The sequence below is a fragment of the Theobroma cacao genome, chromosome 10, assembly GCF_000208745.1.
Source record: "Theobroma cacao cultivar B97-61/B2 chromosome 10, Criollo_cocoa_genome_V2, whole genome shotgun sequence".
NCBI lineage: Eukaryota > Viridiplantae > Streptophyta > Magnoliopsida > Malvales > Malvaceae > Theobroma > Theobroma cacao.
In genome coordinates this window covers 140,318-150,664 of record NC_030859.1, presented here as the reverse complement: position 1 = coordinate 150,664, position 10,347 = coordinate 140,318, and the positions used below count along the sequence as shown (strand labels likewise).

At 37.0% G+C, this 10,347-nt stretch overlaps 2 protein-coding genes across 3 annotated transcripts; one reads left to right on the top strand and one right to left on the bottom strand.

Moving 5' to 3' along the window:
- Nucleotides 281-2,201, bottom strand: LOC18585722 (basic leucine zipper 23). Of its 2 annotated transcripts, none has more exons than XM_007008678.2 (2): nucleotides 1,974-2,201; nucleotides 281-1,439 (listed from the first exon to the last, which is right to left on the bottom strand). In XM_007008678.2, exon 2 carries the CDS (start codon nucleotides 1,362-1,364, stop codon nucleotides 627-629), a length of 738 nt encoding a protein of 245 aa, XP_007008740.2. In that variant the 5' UTR covers nucleotides 1,365-1,439; nucleotides 1,974-2,201; the 3' UTR covers nucleotides 281-626. The 2 variants fall into 2 exon arrangements, with proteins under 2 accessions (XP_007008740.2, XP_007008742.2); XM_007008680.2 differs by having other exon boundaries at nucleotides 1,775-2,200.
- On the top strand, nucleotides 2,552-10,275 carry LOC18585720 (NAD-dependent malic enzyme 62 kDa isoform, mitochondrial). Its single transcript, XM_007008676.2, has 19 exons — nucleotides 2,552-2,913; nucleotides 3,071-3,167; nucleotides 3,323-3,441; nucleotides 4,067-4,234; nucleotides 4,851-4,979; nucleotides 5,427-5,487; nucleotides 5,696-5,799; nucleotides 5,897-5,980; nucleotides 6,243-6,349; nucleotides 6,888-6,999; nucleotides 7,534-7,647; nucleotides 7,885-7,950; nucleotides 8,380-8,452; nucleotides 8,565-8,651; nucleotides 8,958-9,012; nucleotides 9,103-9,174; nucleotides 9,583-9,645; nucleotides 9,749-9,869; nucleotides 9,960-10,275. Exons 1-19 carry the CDS (start codon nucleotides 2,734-2,736, stop codon nucleotides 10,032-10,034), a joined length of 1,887 nt encoding a protein of 628 aa, XP_007008738.2. The 5' UTR covers nucleotides 2,552-2,733; the 3' UTR covers nucleotides 10,035-10,275.

Below are 10,347 nucleotides of genomic sequence, written 5' to 3'. Positions count from 1 at the left end.
TGTAGTCTAATTATCCATAGAGACAGAGATGCTGCCATGCTTTTACCTACTTCAACTACCCTTGTCATAAAAGAAAATTATCAATTTCATTTGTGAGTCAAAAGAACTGGTATGGAAACTTGAATCTTGCACGACCTGTCCTTTTATAATCAGTTGACAGCTTGCAAGAATGAAGTAAGATAACAATATGACCTATCAACAACAATTATCCAGCAAGCAGGGAAGACAAATTTTAACTGCACTACTATGCTATTCCATGTGATTTCAAAAGAAGCAGCAGTTTAAATATTTACATACTAGTACTAGATTTATATAAGCTGTTAAGAGATCAAAACAAGATGTTATGTTCTTGACTCTCAGTTACATGGTTCCGTCAGGCTAAAGTTGTGGTATTTAGGTATGTGATACATATGCATTTACAGTGGTAATCAACCTAACAAACACTCCTCGCATTGTTATTCTATATACCAAAGCATGTAATGTTATGCTTGCATAATGAGCATACTGGAAAAGACCTGGACAGACTTTTTATGGATGAAGATCAAATATATGGAGACTTACAAATAAGCTCTTCCTTTGCAGTTATTCATCTTGGGGTGCACATGATACCAAGGTTTCGACTGCGTTCACGTGGTGTCCTTCAACACTTCCATCTGATTTATGTTAGCTTGACAATTTACAATTGCAGGCTGACAGTTTCCTTCCCAGGATATATTCATTTTCTCGCTTCCACCAATGCTAGCCTGTGATGACGATCCTGCATGTGGATGGAAGCATGGCAAATCGGTCTGACATTGTAGACCGATTGACTCATCAGTAGATTGCACCCCACAATCACCTTCCTTCAAAATAGTGGCATTGTTACACTGCTTTTGGAAGGGGAAAAGACCCAACTCACCATCAATCTTTGCTCTAAGGTCTACCAAAAGGCTTCTGAGCCTCAGAACCTCTGCTTCAAGTATTGTCTGTCCTTGCAATTTTCTGACTAGTTGCTGGTTCAGTAAGCGCAATTTCTTAACTTCCTCTTCCAAATAAGCAGTATGTGCCTTCTTTTTCTCTCTATACTTCCGGACTGCTTCTCTATTCCCCGAAGGCCTCCTTGGTTTCAAACTAGAGCTGTTCTTATTGTTCTGGTGATCATCCTCTTCAGATGTAATAACTTGGGTATGTGTGTGGTAGCAAGTATGTGTATGTGCGGTATCAGGGCCAGGTGGGTTGCAAGTGTGAGTGTGAGTACATGTTCTGGTATTCTTGAAGAATTCGTCAATTATTAAATCTACAGATGTTGAATCCAGCAAATTGCTAGATGAATCAGGGTTGGATAGTAGAACATGATCTGAAAGCTCTACCTCCCCATCATCCATGTTTCCTTTCTTCACTGGCGCTTCTAACAAAAGCTATTTACAGCTAAGCATCACAATTCAGAAGCAAACGCACATCTGCAGGACAAGGCTCTAACTTTTCATAAATAAGCACCACCACTGCTACAAAGCGGCAATCTTTTTATGAATTGAAGCTAACTAATTAATCATCACACTAATTTATTGATAACAATATTAATTAATAGGGACGAAAAAGCAGGATTCCCACACCACAATCGATATGACAATTCGAGAATATATGCAAAGAAGCACAAGGCTTCCAAGAAGAGAATCAATCGATTGTCCAGCGCATCAAGTGTCACAATCAAGAATATTAAGTAGGAAACAGCTTGAGATTGAAAAGCAGAGGAAAATCCCTAATCTCTTCTAAAAGAAGTCGGTTTTTAACATACCAATAAAGCATGCTGTCTTGGCAATGAAAAGAAAACCCAGATGGAAACTGCTCACAAGAAGGTGATATGAAGCATAAAGACAAGATTTTGACATAGAAATCAATCAGAATCGAAAGCTGTAGAAGAAGAAAAAGAATTGTACAGGATCTGAGGGGAGGAAAAAACCCAAGATGATGATGTGCATCAAAATAGGGAATACCTGATGTTTTTAGCAAGATGGTATGAGCATGATCATGATGGTTGAACTCCCCTGGCAGGCAGGCATTGTCAGGGAAGGAAAGGGGGCAACAAGTAAAAGGCATTTCTGCCTCTGGTGTACTTTTCTATGCATTTTATCTGTTGTAAATAAGTTGTACAAGTCCACAAGACTTGTGATGTCTGCCTGCGTCATGCCTCGCAGTCAGAGACGTTGTTTAACTAACCCCTTTTTCGTTTCTTTCTTGTCTCCTTGTTAAGTAGCTAGCTGGCATGATTCTACGCTATGCGTACTGCCTGCACTATTTCATTTTGCTTTCCCATTTTCTCGTAAATCCTAAGCTTAAGCGTACCACTTTTGTCTCTTTGGAAGTTGGAGTTTTCCTTGGGATAGGAAAATGGCAGTTATACGTTGGCGGGTGGAGGTGGTTGTAAATGGGCCACGGAAAGACAGGATTAATGGGCTCTATTAGGCTTTAAGAATAGTCAAAGCCCATGTCGTCAAAATTATTTACTATATTTAGAAAGGGCAGACATTACAAGTCCAACTCAACGTCCAACCGACTGGTTTTATTTTATTTTATTTTCTATTAAAATTGAAGGAAAATTTTGGAAAATTGAGACATCTCCTCCACTTTTTACTCCCACTAAATCGCTTCCAACTTTCGTCTTCTACTTCCAAACTCCTTGCTTCTTCTTCTTCCTCTTCGTGGTGGTGGTGGTGGTGTTGTTTTAGAGCTACTGATTGCTGGTCAAAAAACGACATGTCAAACTTTTGGAATCAGACCAGAGCAGCGACGTCTCTGATCAGACGCCTTAAACGGAGCATCATCAATCCTGCGGCTGTTGCTCGCCCGAGATGTTTTACCACGGCGGAGGGCCACCGTCCCAGCCTCGTCCATAAGCGCAGCCTCGACATCCTTCATGATCCTTGGTTCAACAAGGTACTTTTTTTTTTTTTTACATCTTAGCTTGGATTCGAATGCTCAGTCCTCGATTTGAGTTTTCCAAAAAGCTGATTTCGTTACTTATGCCTTTTTTTAGCTTCAATTATCTACAGAAGTTCAGTTTTCTTATTTGTTTAAATGCGTTTGGTGTTAGGGAACAGCATTTTCCATGACGGAACGAGATCGTTTGGATCTTCGTGGCCTTCTTCCTCCGAATATAATGTCTCCTGAACAGCAAATTGAACGCTTCAGTAAGTTTTATTGATATCGGACTGGTGTTTATGCTGCTGAGCAATATGAAATCCTTCTATGTATGGATTTTGAATGATCAATCGGCTTTTGCTGACCATGATGGCACACATTGTTATTTCCATGATTTTCATATTTGTAATTCATTAATCAACAGTGGTTGATTTGAAGAGGCTTGAAGTTCAAGCTAGAGATGGACCATCTGATCCCAATGCTCTTGCCAAGTGGCGGATTCTTAATCGGTTGCATGACAGAAATGAGACCATGTACTATAAGGTAAATTCATTTTATGTTCTCCATGCTGATCTCTATAATGCTTTTAGAAGTTAACTTTTAAAGTTTCTCTTCTTCCACCTAATGATATTGTCTGTGTAGTTGTTGGTCATTTCAGCTAGTTGGAAAGAACAATATGTGGTTCCTTTGAGTTTGAATGTGTAGATTCTTTCTAATGATAACTGGTTATCAGCAAAAGTCCTTTTCACCTCCTTAATGCTATAACACATTCTCCAATGTCAAACAAATGATTCTATGAAATCCAATAACACGACTACTATCAGTCAAATGCCATTGTATTAATTACTTATTATACTTAGTTTCTTTTTCTGCTTTTTCCGAGTTTCATGTTGCTTCCATTTTTTGTTAATGGAATGACTCCATTGTTCCTTCCCCATTAATTGTTTCATTTCTGGTTCCCTATAAGCCATCTCCAATGTGATAACAACCATCTTTCCTACATTCTTACTTGAAATTAGCTTAAAGTGTCAAGAAAAAGAATCGCAATGACATGCTTTATTGGCTTTACTTGTGCCTATCTTTTCTTCAGAGTATGTAGTATGTATGCAGTGACTCTGTCATCTTCTCGATGATATATCTAAAGGATATTTATTTCTGACTCTGACAGGTTTTAATTGCCAACATTGAGGAATATGCTCCTATAGTTTACACTCCAACTGTCGGTCTTGTTTGCCAGAACTATAGTGGTCTGTTTAGGAGGCCTCGAGGAATGTACTTTAGTGCAGAAGATCGTGGAGAAATGATGTCTATGGTTTACAACTGGCCTGCTGATCAGGTCTGCTTTACATATCAATGATGCAGTATATAGTAGAATTTCTTTCCTTAGTTGAATTGATCCCACTTGTGGAGCTATGTCCTTGCTTGCTTTATTGTGGCCCTCCCTGGTGATAAAATGAAATGGTTTTCTATGACATGCATATTTTAGTACTATGCTTTCATACGGTTTTGACTAGTTATTTTGTCTTTTCTGTTTCTTTTGTGCACGGTAAAATATCCCTTTGCCTTTCGCTTTATGGTGTATGGGCAGCATGTCTTTTCAATTTTGACTACCAGCAGGCTCAATGGGTAACTTCTTGTGGAGAAATTAAATGTTGTAGACCTGCTCTTGAATTTGGGAATTTAGACATCCAAGTTTGTTCTTTATAGATATTTGTTTTTGACTCAGTGATTACCTCTTTCAGTTACCTGTACTTCATGTTCCAGCAACGTAATTATTTGTCTTCGTAGTGCGACAAAATAATGCTGGATTCTTCTTCCTTTATCAGATCAGGTTTAGTAGTAGCATGCATGAATTTTGGTATCAGTATTTCAGAAACACTTTGGTTTTTTATGGAGACTAGTTTGCAGGTTGATAGGCTTCCAGTTAATTTATTTTGTTTTATTGAGTACAGGTTGATATGATAGTTGTTACGGATGGAAGCAGAATATTGGGTCTTGGAGACCTTGGAGTTCAGGGAATTGGAATTGCTATAGGGAAGCTGGATTTGTATGTTGCTGCTGCTGGTATCAATCCTCAGAGGGTTTGTTATTCTTTTTCTACTCTTTTATTTTATATGCTAGAAGTTTTTATTACGTTGATGTTTATAATAGAAAACACAGAGTATCTCCTAAAGATTGTCAGTCTTTATGCCTGCATTTCAGATGCCGGAATAACGGAATAAGGATTGATATGATAACATTTGTAAATACTCAAGTTCTATATCCATTTTCTTTGGTTATTTTATCTCCTTACTTCAGAGTAGCTTTACTTTCTGAAAATGATATGAGAGAGTGAGACTTGATTGTGTGTTGATCTTCATTGTTTGTGGAGTCATTGCAAGTCTCAGTCACTTGTTTTTTCTGTTTTCAACCATTTTCTAATCTTATTAAATGGCAGTTCATATCATGCTAATTTTTGTGGTCTTGCCCAGCTTGACCAAATACTGGGAATTTTACAAATATTTCCTCTGTTTTCTCCCTTGCATTAGGTACTTCCTGTCATGATTGATGTTGGAACTAACAATGAGAAGTTGCTCAAAGACCCCTTGTGTAAGTTTTCCATTATCCAATTTTGGGGAACCATAAAAAGAGAAATTATGAAGCTTTGACTTCTTGTTGTGATGCTTGTAGTCTGTGGCCTTACTAGCGCTAGCCAATTTTCAGTAGCTAGACATCTTGTACTTGCATGCTTTCTGAGTTAATTTTATATTCTGCAAAAGAATGAAGATTACATATTTACATAATTTTTTGACAATAGATCTGGGCCTTCAACAACATCGTCTTGATGGTGATGAGTATATTGCGGTGATTGATGAATTCATGGAGGCTGTTTTTACTCGTTGGCCAAATGTGATTGTGCAGGTATATAGATATGTCTATCTTGTTAAACAGAATATTGTCTAGAATTAAATTGGAGTACCTTTATTTAAGAGATATGAGCAGATTTGGTTTTCTGCAGTTTGAAGATTTCCAGAGCAAGTGGGCCTTTAAGTTATTGCAGCGTTATAGAAATACATACAGGATGTTCAATGATGATGTCCAGGTAATTGAGATTTTCTCTTGGTACAAGATAATCCATCATGTTGACTTGATTTATTAATGCAAAACATTCCATTTGTTGTCACCTGTTGCTTTGGATCTCATATTTAAAGTTCTGTTTAAGCAATTTATAATATATTCTTTCAAATGTTACTGTATCAATTTTATGCAGAGTTCTAATTTATTCTAAGCCACTATTTGATTTATTTTATTGAGATTTAATTGCCTTTACATTCTGGCATACTTTCTATCAATTTGCTAAGCAGGGAACAGCTGGGGTTGCAATTGCTGGTCTTCTTGGAGCTGTAAGAGCACAGGGAAGGCCAATGATTGACTTTCCGAAGCAAAAGATTGTTGTTGCTGGTGCTGGAAGGTTAGTTTTGTAGCTTACTCTGTGAGGCTAAGTTGTGGATTATCATAATACCAATATTAGGGAAGAGATAACATGGCTATGTTAGATATTTATATATGTGATGGTTGCTTTTAGTGCTTAGACTGTTTCCATTGGTACCTGATTTACTAAATTCCTCACTTATGAACTGAAATTGGATTATAGCAAGTTAATTACTATGTGCTAAATGTGTTTTCATTTGTTCTCCCTGTATGTCTGAAAAAAAAAGAAATGATTCCTCCAAATAAAAAATTAGAACTCTTTCTTGGCTTATTATTCATCTTACTCTATATGGAAGTTTTATATTGCTCATGCTTAAGATGATTTGGTTGTTGGTTTGCTTGTGGCTGGATTTCTTCTCATTCTATCAGACATTTCTATAAACTTGTTGTATCTGCTGACTGATTTGTTTGCTATTTTTTGGTCTTTTTAGTGTTTTCCTGTGAAAACTAATACGGAAGACCCTGCATGCTAGTAGGAGATATTAGGGCTTGTTTGCATAATCTTTATACTGTTGCAGTGCTGGAATAGGGGTTCTCAATGCTGCAAGGAAAACAATGGCAAGGATGTTAGGAAATAACGAGACTGCTTTCGATAGTGCAAAGAGTCAATTCTGGGTTGTTGATGCCAACGTAAGTAGCATGCTTCCTTAAAACTAAAGAATTTTTTGTTAGAGAGTTGTGCTTTTAAGGCCAATATGTTTTTTTCGACATTTGGGCCTAGTTTTTCATCTAATATTTCAGCTTGAAATTGGAAAGCTAATGAGAAGGTAGTGGGTGGAGGAATATGCCAGGAAGATAGAACTGGTGAATCGGGCCATCAGCAACTTCCTACTATGATATGACTTTGCCTTGCTTTCAAAAGGCAGGAACACTATAAGTAGATTAAAAGATGGCTAAAATAATGATATGATTGCATTCATTGTTATCAGTATCACAACACCATTTCTTGTGATGCCTTAAAGCTAAATAACCAGTTGATTATACAAGTTACATTTCTATGAATGCATTACAAAGCTATTTGTGGTCATTTTTACATTTTGCTGCTGTAGATTCTGGCTGTTAGAATGTGATGGTTCAATGCAACCTTTGCACAGTTATCTTGCCCTGAGGAAGACCAATTTGCATTAGCTATACATTCTAATTAAATGTGTTGATTGGATCCAGGGCCTTATCACAGAGGAACGTGAAAATATTGATCCAGTGGCCCTGCCCTTTGCAAGGAAAATCAAAGAAGCTGGTCGTCAGGGCTTAAGGGAGGGTGCAAGTCTTGTGGAAGTGGTCTGTGAAATGCTAGCATAGTAGCACTTTTTCAAGTCAATATATTATAGTAGATTACAGTGTCATGTTATTCTTCATGTGTGAAATAATGGAGCCCTGTTGGCGAATGACTTTTGTCTCATTATGTTCTTTCCTGTTTTAGTTTTTACCAGCTTCTAAGTTGTGTCATAAGATATATTGTGATGTCTCCGTATCTCTTTCCAAATTGTAAGACCTTTCTTTAATCTGACTAAACAGGTGGAGCAAGTGAAGCCTGATGTGCTTCTTGGGTTATCCGCAGTTGGCGGATTGTTCTCCAAAGAGGTATAAAGCGAATTTACATATCAATCAAAACATTTGCTCCTGCTGTTTAGGAGAATGATTGAATCTATGATCACAGTCTGAACATCATTCGTGTTAATTGGCAATTTAGCAGAATGTTAATTTATTCTTTTAGAATTAACAATTTTTTAGATCCTGAAGCCCTGTGATCATCCACCTTATTATGAGAATGTATTGCTTGTAAAGTCAAGATTCACTATTTGCATTTCCTTGTCATATATTTAAATTTGAAGCAAGTATTCAGATGGTATACTGTAAATTTTGGCAAATGGCTTCCAGATTGCAGAAGGAATATTTTTGTAAATTTAGACTTAGTTTTGTTCCTCAGAATCTATGCATTTCATTAACCTTCTAGCCAAATCTATTTGCCTGTCTTTTTGCAAATTGGGTAAAGTTTATTTGTTGTTTTAGGTGTTAGAAGCTCTTAAAGGTTCAACATCCACTAGACCAGCCATCTTTGCGATGTCAAACCCTACAAAAAATGGTATGATTTTTTTTAATCTTTTTGGAATTATAAGATTAGGGCCTTCCATATTCCATATTTGTAAACAAATTTGTTTTGATCTTTTATCCTTCTCTTTTTGTATTTATTACAGCCGAGTGCACCCCAGAGGAAGCCTTCTCCATCGTAGGTGACAACATTATATTTGCAAGTGGAAGTCCTTTTAGAGATGTCAATCTTGGTATGTGCCAAGGCTATGTTATTGAACATAGTCCACATGGTATACATTTTAATTTTTGTAGTCCTTTGCAATTTGCTCACATGTGGGGCTGGTTTAAAGTTATTTTTACAACCAACCTAAGCTCTGTTTATTATAAATGCCTAAACTTGTATAGGATTATAGCTGCTAATTGTACAAGCTGCTCATTTCTCACCTGAATTTCTATAGCATCTTGATTTTGATACAAGTTCTGAACATGAAATTTTTTCCCTAATATTCTGAAATGAGAGTGAAAGGTCTACTGATTGTAACTTTTGAACAATTTAGGAGATGGCCACGTTGGGCATTGCAACCAAGGAAACAACATGTATCTCTTTCCAGGGTCAGTTTTGCCAATTCATTTCATAAAGATGTCTTTTATTAATGTTTCTCTAATTAATCATTTATAATCTTTCACCTATCTTTTATGCAGTATTGGACTTGGAACTCTTCTATCTGGTTCTAGGATCATTTCAGACGGCATGCTACAAGCTGCAGCAGAACGGTGCGTCTCATTTGTCTTTTGTTTTTGATAAAAATATTTGTGAATGCTGAGTTCAGAATATTTCAACGGGCAAGGCAGTGACTGCATACCACTCACTCAGAGCCACTTCAAATTCTGCATGAAGAAAATTAGGGATTAGGATCTGCTTGTTGTCACTTACCAATCCTTCTAATTATATTACAGATTTTATGAGTTACTTACTTGTGGAATAAGTCCTGATTTATTGTAATATTTTATTAACTTACTAGAATTTTTTAGTTGTCCCAAATGGTATGATAGTTATGATGGGTGTATGCCAGGAGCTCTCTGATATAGGGCCTTGGATTATTAATTGCTTTAAGAAGATGATTTGGTGCTTAGCCACTGAATCGGAAAGTGACTGGTGTTATGTTCAATTGACAAATGCAGTCTGGCTGCATACATGAGCGAAGAGGAGGTTCTCAAGGGGATCATATACCCTCCAATATCTAAGTATGTGATGAGGCCTCTCTCTTTTGTCTTGCTCTCACCTGATGAATGAAGTGAAGAGCTTTCAACTTAAAGTCGTTGGCTATGTCTATAATTTTGTTTGTAGGATAAGAGATATAACAAAGGAGGTAGCTGCAGCGGTGGTGAAGGAAGCTGTAGAAGAAGATCTGGCAGAAGGATATCGTGACATCGATGCTCGAGAGCTCCAAAAAATCTGTCAGAGCCAGGTAATCTGGCAGTTGATCTGTAAACGTCCATCTTTCCATGTTTCCAGCACTGAAAAGTTGACAATGACAAACATGTTTGTTTATTTGCAGGAGGAACTTTTAGAATATGTGAAGAATAGCATGTGGAGTCCAGAATACCCAACTCTGGTTTACAAGAAGGATTAGCCAGCCAGCCACCCACCCCCGCATGTTTTATCCATTCTAAAACATCCCCAGTCGTAGATGTTGTGCACCAAATTATAAATCCAGCAGAGCTTGTGGTAAGCTAGTAATGCAAGAATGAAAACATGCTTTCTTGGCACGTACACTGGACTAAAACGAGTACCTGCATTAATTCTTCTGCTACATACCGATTTGGTTGGTCAGATAATTCATTGCCTGCAAGTATTGGTACCTATATTTCCAATTTGCGTGTAGATATAGATATAGATATACATATATATATATATATATATATATATATATATATTATTATATA